The 11,740-nt window shown below is 40.8% G+C and overlaps 2 protein-coding genes across 4 annotated transcripts; one reads left to right on the top strand and one right to left on the bottom strand.

Moving 5' to 3' along the window:
• Window positions 1-4,393: 4,393 nt before the first annotated feature.
• LOC105184523 (uncharacterized) lies at window positions 4,394-5,883 on the top strand. 2 transcript variants are annotated; one of them, XM_025306184.1, is made up of 4 exons: window positions 4,394-4,572; window positions 4,704-4,790; window positions 4,870-5,458; window positions 5,536-5,883. In XM_025306184.1, exons 2-4 carry the CDS (start codon window positions 4,756-4,758, stop codon window positions 5,854-5,856), a joined length of 945 nt encoding a protein of 314 aa, XP_025161969.1. In that variant the 5' UTR covers window positions 4,394-4,572; window positions 4,704-4,755; the 3' UTR covers window positions 5,857-5,883. The 2 variants fall into 2 exon arrangements, with proteins under 2 accessions (XP_025161969.1, XP_011141672.1); XM_011143370.3 differs by having other exon boundaries at window positions 4,644-4,790.
• Window positions 5,884-6,011: 128 nt separating this feature from the next.
• puml (pummelig) lies at window positions 6,012-9,418 on the bottom strand. 2 transcript variants are annotated; one of them, XM_011143371.3, is made up of 7 exons: window positions 9,175-9,418; window positions 8,468-8,550; window positions 8,156-8,362; window positions 7,426-7,755; window positions 7,200-7,314; window positions 6,931-7,117; window positions 6,012-6,854 (listed from the first exon to the last, which is right to left on the bottom strand). In XM_011143371.3, the coding sequence occupies exons 1-7, from the start codon at window positions 9,204-9,206 to the stop codon at window positions 6,693-6,695; spliced, it is 1,116 nt and encodes a 371-aa protein (XP_011141673.1). In that variant the 5' UTR covers window positions 9,207-9,418; the 3' UTR covers window positions 6,012-6,692. The 2 variants fall into 2 exon arrangements, with proteins under 2 accessions (XP_011141673.1, XP_011141674.1); XM_011143372.3 differs by having other exon boundaries at window positions 6,669-6,854; window positions 8,468-8,547.
• Between the last annotated feature and the right edge of the window lie 2,322 nt (window positions 9,419-11,740).

Genomic DNA, 11,740 nt, shown 5'->3' with positions numbered 1-11,740 from the left:
CATTCTACTCCCAGTAGAAGCGGAGATATCAACGCAGAAAGGTTGGAAAACTTTAACCCTCGATATCTCCTAAACGGTTAGAGATACAGGCCTGGTTCTGGCACCAAATTAAAGTCCCTTCAAAACCCTACATTTCAAAACCCTACATTTTCGACTACATGGACGACACACTACTCCCAGCAGAAGCGGAGATATCGACGGAGGAAGGCTGGATATCGACGGAGAAAGGCTGGAAAACTTTAAACTTCGATATCTCCTAAACGGTTAGAGATACAGGCCTGGTTCTGGCACAAATTAAAGTCCTCTCAAAACCCCACATTTTGCCGTAAGTGGCGACTCTCTACTCCCAGTACAAGCGGAGATATGAACGCAGAAAGGTTGGAAAACTTTTACCTTCGATATCTCCTAAACGGTTAGAGATACAGGCCTGGTTCTGGCACCAAATTAAAGCCCTCTCAAAACCCTATATTTTGCCGTAAGTGGCGACTCTCTACTCCCAGTAGAAGCCGAGATATCAACGCAGAAAGGTTGGAAAACTTTAACCTTCGATATCTCCTAAACGGTTAGAGATACAGGCCTCGTTCTGGCACCAAATTAAAGTCCTTTCAAAACCCTACATTTCAAAACCCTACATTTTCGACTACATGGACGACTCTCTACTCCCAGCAGAAGCGGAGATATCGACGGAGGAAGGCTGGATATCGACGGAGAAAGGCTGGAAAACTTTAAACTTCGATATCTCCTAAACGTTTAGAGATACAGGCGTGGTTCTGGCACCAAATAAAAGTCCTCTCAAAACCCTACATTTTGCCGTAAGTGGCGACTCTCTACTCCCAGTAGAAGCGGAGATATCAACGCAGAAAGGTTGGAAAACTTTAAACTTCGATATATCCTAAACGGTTAGAGATACAGGCCTGGTTCTGGCACCAAATTAAAGTCCTCTCAAAACCCTACATTTCAAAACTCGCCACTTACGGCAAAATGTAGTGTTTTGAGAGGACTTTAATTTGGTGCCAGAACCAGGCCTGTATCTCTAACCGTTTAGGAGATATCGAAGTTGAAAGTTTTCCAGCCTTTCTCCGTCGATATCCAGCCTTCCTCCGTCGATATCTCCGCTTCTGCTGGGAGTAGAGAGTCGTCCATGTAGTCGAAAATGTAGGGTTTTGAAATGTAGGGTTTTGAAAGGACGTAACACTATCATGCGTGAAAACTTTGCCTCGCTCTCTCTCTCTCTCTCTTTCTCTCTCTCTTTGTGCTCCCTCGGAGTGACTCCCTCGGTTTCTAATTGTCTAATCTTCCCTCGCATGCATTCGCGAATATTCTCGTAGATATCGATACTCCCTCATTTTCGCGACTTTTCAGGCGCGATCGCGAAAAGCGTCGTAAAAATCCGTTGGACGAGTCGACAAATTTTCACACGGTTCTTGCTCCTCGCCGTTCGAGTTAATAGACACCGTTTCGCAGCGCGTAAAAAGTTTCCACCGATGTCGACGTAAAACGTTCTTCAATTGACGCAAATACCGCCGCTCTAATACAAGTATAGACCGCGTCGCGGAAGTGTGGCGAAAGTATAGCAATCAACGTGGGACGCGCTGCAAGATGGATGCTGCGCAACACGGAGAGCGGCAGCGAACATGCACGGACATTGGTGAATCTAGTTGGATGCAATGGAACATCACCAATATCATTATCGGTGAGCGTTTGACTCAATGCTCGCAGAGAGCTCATTTATTATTACATTGTGCATACCGCAAATTTGCATTGACTTTTGGAACGAAAAATATATTCCATGAATTATTGCCATATATTATGGCCATATATTATTGCAATATATTGTTGCCATATATTGTTGACGTATATTATTGCCATATATTATGGCCATATATTATTGCAATATATTGTTGCCATATATTGTTGACGTATATTATTGCCATATATTATTGCCACATATATATTATTGTCATGTATTATCGCTATATATTATGGCCACTTGAAATCGCGCAAACAATCAAGAAAACCGAATTTGCCGAAAATTGCAAAAGCGCGTGGCAAATGTCACGGACGGATAACAGTATCCCGTCTCAGGGCTGCCCGATAACAATGTTCTTGCTGCAATTTAACTTTAAACCACAGCGGCCTCCGGTAGCAGGAAACTTTCCATCGCGGACTAACCCTTCGAGTAGAATGTTCCCGAGAAGCGCTTTTGACATAAATGCTGGTTACAAGCGAATTTAACTTGCCTCGTTCAGGCCTCGTCGCGGTATCATTGTCGCGAAAAATAAGGAAGAAAGTAGTTAAACATTCGCAACGTTGTGAAAAGAGAGGGAGGGGGGCGATGGCATCCCTTCGAAAGAAGAATGTTAGGCCCTTGCAAACCCGAGCGTCAAATTCCACCGCGGCTGCGAACATCTTCCGACTAGTTTCCCCGTGGAAACGGTTCAAGATATAGGAACGCGCTTTTGCCACAATATGGTCCCGTATCAACCCTATTCTCATCCTAAATCTCGACTCTCAATACCCAGTAGAAGCGGAGATATCAACGGTACAAGTTGGAAAACTTTAACCTTCGATATCTCCTAAACGGCTAGAGATACAGGCCTATTTCTTTGCCAAAGTATAATCCTACACAAATCTTATTCTCACCATAAATATCGACTCCCAATTCCCAGTAGAAGCAGTGATATCAACGGTACAAGTTGGAAAACTTTAACCTTCGATATCTCTTAAACGGCTAGAGATACAGGCCTGATTTTTTGCAACAATATAGTCCTGTATCAGCCTTGTTCTCACCATAAATTTCGACTCCCAATTCCCAGTAAAAGCGCAGATATCAATGGTACAAGTTGGAAACCTTTAACCTTCGATATCTCCTAAACGGCTACAGATACAGGCCTGTTTTTTCACCAAAATATAGCCCTTCAAAAACCCTACTTCCACCATAAATTTCGACTCTCAACTCCCAGTAGAAGCGGAGATATCAACGGTCCAAATTGGAAAACTTTAACCTTCGGTTAAAGTTTTCCAATTTGGACCGTTCTACTCCCAGTAGAAGCAGAGATATCGACGGATGAAGGCTGGATATCGACGGAGAAATGTTGGAAAACTTTAACCTTCGATATCTCCTAAACGGTTAGAGATACAGGCTTCGGACAGGTACCAAATTAAAGCCCTTTCAAAACCCTACATTTTGGACTACATGGAAGACTCTTTACTCCCAGTAGAAGCGGAGATATCGTCGGAGAAAGGTTGGAAAACTTTAAACTTCGATATCTCCTAAACGGCTTGAGATACAGGCCTTTTTCTTGGCGCAATAAGTCCTATATCCTAATCTCACCATATATTTCGACTTTCAATTCCCAGTAGAAACGGAAATATTGACAGTACAATTTAAAAATGTAGCCTTCGATATCTCCTAATCGTCTCAAGATACAGAAACGCGCCTTTGCCACAATATAGTGATATATATGTTCTATTCTTACTATGAACCTCGACTCTCAATTCCTGGTAGAAACAAAGATATTAACTGTACACGTTAAAAATGTAACCTTCGATATATCCTAAACTGCTAAAGATACAGGAACGCACCTGTACCACAATATAGTCCTACATATACTCTATTTTCACCATAAAGCTCGACTTTCAATCCTCAGTAGAGGCGGAGACATTAACAGTACGATTTAAAAATGTAACTTTCGATATCTCCTAAAGGACTCAAGATACAGGAACGCTAGTTATAGGCGAACTTCCATCGTTAGGGCATCGTCGCGGTATCGTTGTCGCGAAAAATAAGGAATAAAGCAGTTAAACTTCCGCACCGTTGTAAAAAGAGGGGCAATGGCGTCCCTTCGCAAGTAGAGTGTTAGGCCCTTGCGAACGCGAGCGTTAAATTCCACCGCGGCCGCGATAGTACGATTGTGTCTGCCTGCAGCTCCATCGATTACGATTATACGGAACTAATTTTCTGTTCCGTTTTACCCCAAAATGTGGGAAAAATATTCCGCACACACACATCCAAACCATTTTTTCATAAACACTATTCTTTTTACACTGATCTCTGAGCTCATTTCTATTACTTTAGTATTATTCTTTCATATCATGGCTAGTACGGAAGCAAAAGCTTTTGCATGGATAAACTGCAGAACTTTTATAATTAATAAGTAAAGTTACGAGCTGATGCAGAACATGATAACGAAAACTGTAATTTTTTAATTTTTCATTAAATTTTATATAAAACTCTGCTTTCCGCACTTCGTTATTATAAGTATTTCCGCTATTATTATAAGTACTTCCGCTGTACAAAAGGATTTTTCAATCTGTATAGCTAATAAAAAGAATAGTGTTTAAGAAAATTGAGTCAATTTGTCGGTAAAACAGACGACTCCAGGATCCCCTTAAGTCAGGTTAAACCTGACTCCCTGTCCTCGTTGCACGTTGAAAGTTACAGCAACCGACATGACAGATTTCCTAACCTCGAATATGTCATTATTTAACAATTTATTTCTCGCAAACTAGAGCCGAGCAACGATTTTTACTTGCAGATTCGGCTTCTACACGTCAAAATATACAAGACAGGTGAGTTTGAGCGAAATCCAAGGTGAGGCCCGTCTTCTAAATAATTACCGAAAATTTTTTTAAATTAATAGCATATTATTAATCAAAATGCAAAACGCACGTTCTCTCTTCACGCATTTTCAAATACATAGATGTATTAGTTCATCTAGTGTAAACTTCAATTTTTCGAGAGAGGGTAGATTTATGAAGAAGATTATACAAAAGAGTAGTAAAAACAGGTAAGATATATTTCTCTTGACAAGTTAAATATGTAAAAAATTACAATGTGTCAACGTTCTTTGCATTATCATATTGCAGTAAATGGTACAACTTAAACACAAATGTTTGTAAGAAAGAGTCTGATCCAATCGTCAGATCACCATCTACACATACAGTACGCAGAATGACTATCCGGAATAGATTATTCATGAAACACATAACAGACCAAATATCAATGGGAGAAGCATCCAGTATTATTAATGGAGCCATAGAAGTTACTAATGTGGAGATAACTGCAGATTTCAAAAAAGTTAATGTGTTTTGGAATCAAATTAGTGATGTACTTATCAGTCCAGAAATATTACAAAAATGTGCTTTGATTATTCGGCATGAGCTATCACAGCTTCGAGTTATAGGTGTGGTGCCTCCTATTTATTTTGTGAGAGACAAGCAGCATTTAATACAGCAAGAAGTGGAGAAAAAATTAGCAATGATAGAGTCTGATCTTCATGATTTTGAAGTTTTGTCATATTCTGAGCAAATAGAGTTGGCTGCCTTACATATTAGTCAGGATGTGCATAAAGAACCAACTATGGATAATGATTCAGAATCAGATGGATCTTATTTAGAATTGCCAGTGATGAGACAAGATGTACTTGGATTAGATCATCATAAAATCATGACTCGGGTAATTTCTTTGTCTTATGATTAGTCTTATTTTACCAAGAAATAAATGTGTGAAACATTTTTATTCTTCTCTTACAGATTGTTGCTTCAAAGTCTAAATCAAAAGCAGCTGCACAGAGGCGAATGTTGGAGGTGAATACTGACACAGATAACAGCCCATGCAATGTTACTGGCAAAATTGCTGACTTTATGACAAAGAAAGAGCAACAGGAGCTTTTCAAAAATTTCCTAAAACAAAGACGGGTAGAGGAGAAACGTATGTATCGTATGAAACAATCATCCAAACAGCAGTTGTTGAATCAATATGAGGAAGATAATCTTGAAACAAATTTCGATAATAAATATAATTATGAAGATGAGTTTTCTGACAACTATGAGAATAAGACGAAATCATCTTAAAGAAAAATTTCTCTCCAAATAAATTTATTGCTCAATATAAATATAATATTAAAAAGCTCATTATATATATATATATATATGTATATGTATAATAAATAATTTATTATATTAATAAACTATATTGAAATAATATACACGAGTTCTTGCATTGTGTGTACGCGCGTTCGCGAATATATAACACAATTATTAACAAAAACATTGAAATCGCTAGTTTCTGGACAAGAGCAGTTTATATTAATAAAATTAAAACTGTACATTTAATATACAAACTATATATATAATGACTGCACTTTGTAAAGACTCTCTTAATTCCTCTGACTTCTATACATTTCTTATAACTTTAGCTAATTGTATATTAGTTGATAATTATAAAGGATAAAAATAGATTTCAATTATGGCAAGATCACATCCAATCTCCCTAACACTCTTCACGCATTTGCAATGATACATCGTTATGATCTCCAAGATGTGAAATAGAACAAAATCTTTGTAATTCTCTGGTGCATTATAATCTATAATCAATTATCGCATAAAACTAGTATCCGTCATTTGTATGTGTTACTAGATCATACAACATCTTGTTGCGTTATGATATAAACGCAGAATTTAAAACGCGTATCCGTACATATTTAGCGTATCACGCAAAATTCTCGACTATATCATCATACATACGTAAGGTGTGTCACTTTTTTGTACCATCCAACAGAATCACAACCTTCTGTTTCGTAAAAGTATCTCGCACTAAATTTCAACTAGATCTTGGTTTACATATCTCCGAGTCCTGTTCCTATGGCCTTGGTTCTTCAATTATACTCTTCAATTATTCTGATTCAGAATTACATTTCTATCTCTTGGTCGCTTATGGGTTTCGGGTATAAATGTACTTTCGATGGTGTTAATTGAGACGACGAGTCGCTCAGAGCACATGCTTCCGACACATATTTATTAAAAATTTCACTTTTGTCCGCATAAACATGATGACCAGCGCCGGTAATTACCTATAAGAAATTTGTCTCGTGTTTCTAAGTGACTGCAGTAGATTCTTTTATATGATAATTCACTTAATACACACACCTGAACGTTAACGTACGATGATGGCCGAGCCTCCTTGATTGTCTCACCGGTTGTATTATCAACCCACGATCTGCTGCCGTAAAGCAAAGTTATGGGTATATCATTGCTTAATTTGTGTATCCGTTTGACGATAGGATTTTTGGCCCACCCAAAACCTTGCATCATGGCATGAAATGCGCCTTCACCACTGTTAATCAAATATATAATGTTATACGGCAATATTAAGCACGGCGATATTAAGAATTGAGACGTTTGTTTTTAAAACTTACGACGGCGTCTGCGCGTTGCATTGGTGTATATATTGCGAGATCACAGTAGTATCATCTAACAATGGAGAGAACTTTTTCACTATATCTGGTCTTGTTTTCTCAATGAGCCACTGTCCTATAATGAATGTTTCCTATAATGAATTGTAATTCGGCAACGAACAAAAAATACGCGCGACAAACATAAACATACACATACACACGCATACATATACACAGTGATACTAACCAAATGGACCAGCCAATCGAACTGCCCATAGAGGATTTAAAGGCTGTACTGCAAATGCTATAGCTTTCACCCAGAGTGGTATATGCACTCTTGCAGCAACGTCGGATGGCTTTTCAGGGAAACCCCATGGATCAGCCAGTATGAGATGTTTGACCCTTTGAGGATGCTCCATAGCATAAGATGCAGCAAGAAAGCCACCCATCGAATGACCCAGTAATACAAATTGCTCTAGTTTCATCTCTCTTCTCCATTCTTCCACAGAATGTACAAGCTGTTCCTCAGCTTCTTGAGCTTCGTTGCTAAAGGTAGGTCTACTGCTTCTGCCAAATCCTGAGAACAAAGTGATTCAGACTTGATTATTAATGAATATACATATGTATGTGCATACACAACAGAGAAATAATAGAAAGTAGTTTTATAAAGGTTTCATGAAAAAGCTAACATATTTAAATAAAAATCTTGCTTCATTAATGGATGGAATAATCAATGGATTACAGTGCAAAAATGTCAGGCTCATATGTCAAATGAGAGATACATTCATATACAATTACAAAGTTCAATCAATTAGTCATGTTGATATGAGTCATGCGGACTCAAGTGGACAGACACAAAGAATGTTGGAGCTGCACAAGATTACATTGCATTAATACTATGATTATAAATCATGTAAATTAGGTGCAAAGTTACAACTACCAGTTAATTTAATTTGCTTTAAATATATATCTCTTACCTAATAAGTCTATAGCGTATACTGGTCTATGAATTGCTAGTGCATCCAAATTTAAACACCACAGTGCTACTCCAGATCCTAAACCATGCAGCAAAACAATCGGAGTTTTTGATGACTCTTCATTCAACGAAATGGTCCATATTTTGTCTGCTGTACCCACTACTGGTCCAATATCAACATACCATCCTCTGTAAGCTGTCTTTAGACCTGCATTATTTTATTCAGCGTGAATGCAAATTTATGAGAGAATTATGCAAATCTTAGTCAATCTAAATCCTAAATAATTGACTTATGTGATCATATCTCACATACATGAGAGGATTTTCTTTTCTGCCGCACGTAACATGGTTGAAGATGCCACAGACCAGCTAAGCCATCCCCAGAGCCAGCTACTGCTATGTGACAAGAAATTATCTCTTCAACATACACGATTATCAGAGGTATGAAATTTCCATTTCATTAGGTCCAATGTATACTAAAGGGTAACTGAGGGTTGATCTCTGAGATATCTCTGGTGAGATTTGAGAGGTGATGTTTGGGTATCATGAAACTTGTCAAGTCATACTTTTGCGTTCACAATACGTTCACTGCCCGGTAGGTATTAATAGTCGTTATATCATAGACCTCCAATTATTGCCCGTCCACAACCGCGCTCACCGTCTACCTCCACCGCACGCACACTTGACATCGCGTGAATCAGCGGAAAACAGCAGTGAAGCGGCCTTGATTCGTGAACATGCCTGATCCCCTAATCGCGATTCACGATCGATCTATCGTTAACGAATCTACCTCGCGCGATGCACATGTACTTTGGTCCGGCCGATTTCCTCGCGGCCGATCCCTACGTTCGCAGATGAACAGAACCGCGCGCAAACCTCATGGATATGTATGACTATCTCTTACACGTGACGTAACCTCGATGACGGTGCGACAATCGCGATTGAAATCTTGCAGAAAAACAACAGATCGACATAGAACCATTGTAGCGCAAGAACTCATCTCGGACGCAGGCTTCTTACCTTTTTGCCTGAACGATTTCATGATCTGCCATGAGAGTGACGATGATGTCGCAGACCGACGGCAGTTCCTCTCGTCTCCGACACGGTAGAAGCTTTGTTGACAATGCGGAAAAACAACGCAGGCAATGCTGTATTATCTAGCCAGCAGCAGCGCTCACTTGCGTGCTTCGCGATCAGTCTCGGCGAGTGCACGCCGAACTGCGACGAACTTGCCGGATTGCCGCTGTGGCGGCATGGGGAAGGGAGGGGACATAAATCAGCTGATATCGCGGTGCGACGTGTGCGAGTTGATTTCTGGAGCGTGTCGCCGAACGCGGAACAAACGACGCACGTACGTTATCTTTTCCGGTAAATCGCTGCTTCTCTCCGCCGCAGACCGGACTCGGCTGGGGTTACTTCGTCATGGCTCGATCTCATCGAACAGATTAAGTGTTCACTTCAGTTCAATATATGGCTCCGGATTCTGCATTCAGCTTTGTCCACACGCCATTTTCCAGTAGTATGAAGGTAAAAGAAAAACGGGGACAACGCGTACGCAGACCCCACGATCGAAAAATATGCGTAGTTACAGGAACTACATCCAACCGTCACGGAGGCGAACATAAGACCAACAGATTAAATGGCTGTCATTAAACGGCAAGCTGCTTCAAAAAACCCGCGGGAACGCATTTGCAGGATCGCCTTATCAACTGGCTGCACCACCTTGCACCGGTTCTCTTTTCCTCTTTTCTCCCGCAAGCTTATACCTGCCTCTTTTTAACTTTCGGAAGTGCACGCTAGTTCAGCTGATAGAAAACAAATCTCGGGTCTTGTTCTTTTTCGAGGAACTTCTCAACTAGTGCGGTAAGTTGGAGCGAAACAGATATATATTCTCTCGCTCTAATTTATTGCACTAGTTCAGAAGTTCTTCGGGAAGGAACAGAACCTTTGCTAGTTAATGATATGTTTGACTGTGAGAACTTTTACCCGATACGCTTTACTCATCATTGTCTATAATCTCTGGAGATTAGTTTGGATGAGTGGGAAAGATTCGAAGCAGATTTCGTGGTAGAAAAAGAGACTGAGCAATTTTCTTCGAAACAATTTTTATATATTTTACATATTTCTTCAAAACAATTTTTACATATCTCTGGAGATTAGTTTGGATGAGTGGGAAAGTTTTGATGGATTTCGTCATAGAAAAAGGGACTGAGCAATTCTTTTCTTTCAAAACAACTTATTTATTCATTATACCACATGGTGGTTATCATTCTCTATTTGGTATATTACATTATACATATTTGCAAATGCTCCTGTAAAACGGGAACGATCGCGACATCTTTGAGGAATCCATCAAAACTTTAGCACTCGCCCAATAATTGCGAAAAGTACAAAAGTAAATTCTCAGGATCCGACTGTGAATCGCAAAAAGCCACGAACCGAATCGATTTATGAAACAAATCGCAGACTTGTCTTCTATTGCTGGACCTAGCATTGATCCTCCTTCCTCTCTCTTTGCGAAAGTGTACACAGTTCAGTTAACAGAAAACAAACCTCGCGTGTCCTTCGCATCCGCGGCCTCGAACTCGATCTCGACTTTCGATCATCGATCGCCGATTTTTCATCGACGTTCGATAGAGCCGATCTTGGCCGAGTCGATGTTCCTTCCCCGTTCGTATTACAGGTGGAGTTGCGTTCCAGAAAAGGACAATAAATCGATAGCACTGTTCCTCTCAACTGCATCGTACTGCGCTTTCTGTATTCTCGCGAAACGAGAGGACGCTCGGCGTCGTTGATGCCTGGACATGATTCGTGCGACACGATCGTCGATCGAGAACATCCCAGATAAGTTTTCCATCAGTTCCACTTGATTTATGGCACGGCGCACTATTTATCGCGCGTTCGATCTAATCTTTAGCCTCAATGACACTTGCGCCTATCAAGTAATTAAACACAGCTTCGAGTGACGAAGGGAAAATATATTTGGGTACGGCGAGGTTCGATTTCAACGAAATATCTAGACGAACTGAAAGGAACCTCTAGGTGGACCGTCAATCATGTGTTGCACGTATTCGAAATTTGCAGGAAAGAAGGAAGGAAGGAAGGAAGGGAGGGAGGGAGGAAGGAGCAATTGCACAAAAACGCAGGAGGCGCAGTTTGTTCGCGTCTCGGCACGAATCGTCCGCCTCGTCGAGAGTCTGTCGTACCGGCGGACTGGATATTAAGTAATGGCTACTGCCAAGCCGGGATGGCCCGTTCGAAGCGTTAATCAGAGACCGGATGCAACGCGGATTTCGAATCTGGAGCGCATCAGCGAATGACATAACCCGCCGTCGAGCTTGCGAACTCGCAACAAGCGAATTAGCACGCGTGAGAACCGCTCGTCGCGCATCCTGCTTGGACTTGAAGAGTGCCAGTTCCTCCGCGATGGCGATTACCCAAACGGTCCCTCCCGAGCGTGATCCTGCCGACCGGAACTCCTCTCGTGCGGGTCTGTCCAAATCGGCGCGATGCGCGTCCGACATCGTCGACGAGAGAGATGCACCTCTCCTCTCCCCGAGAGAAATACTACGGTTCAAAGGTCGCA

This window comes from Harpegnathos saltator, unplaced genomic scaffold, assembly GCF_003227715.2.
Source record: "Harpegnathos saltator strain DR-91 unplaced genomic scaffold, Hsal_v8.6 scaffold764, whole genome shotgun sequence".
Taxonomy (NCBI): domain Eukaryota; kingdom Metazoa; phylum Arthropoda; class Insecta; order Hymenoptera; family Formicidae; genus Harpegnathos; species Harpegnathos saltator.
The sequence above is the reverse complement of the archived record's forward strand: the minus strand, read 5'-3'. Positions and strand labels throughout refer to the sequence as shown.

Coding starts and splice junctions, on each gene's coding strand:
- puml (XM_011143371.3), bottom strand. CDS start 9,206: ATGGCAGATCATGAAATCGTTCAGGCAAAAAG. Junction 8,363..8,467: donor AGAAAAGAAAATCCTCTCAT/GTATGTGAGATA, acceptor AAAATAATGCAG/GTCTAAAGACAGCTTACAGA. Junction 7,315..7,425: donor TCGATTGGCTGGTCCATTTG/GTTAGTATCACT, acceptor CATTCATTATAG/GACAGTGGCTCATTGAGAAA.
- LOC105184523 (XM_011143370.3), top strand. CDS start 4,660: ATGCAAAACGCACGTTCTCTCTTCACGCATTTTCAAATACATAGATGT. Junction 4,791..4,869: donor CAAAAGAGTAGTAAAAACAG/GTAAGATATATT, acceptor ATCATATTGCAG/TAAATGGTACAACTTAAACA. Junction 5,459..5,535: donor ATCATAAAATCATGACTCGG/GTAATTTCTTTG, acceptor CTTCTCTTACAG/ATTGTTGCTTCAAAGTCTAA.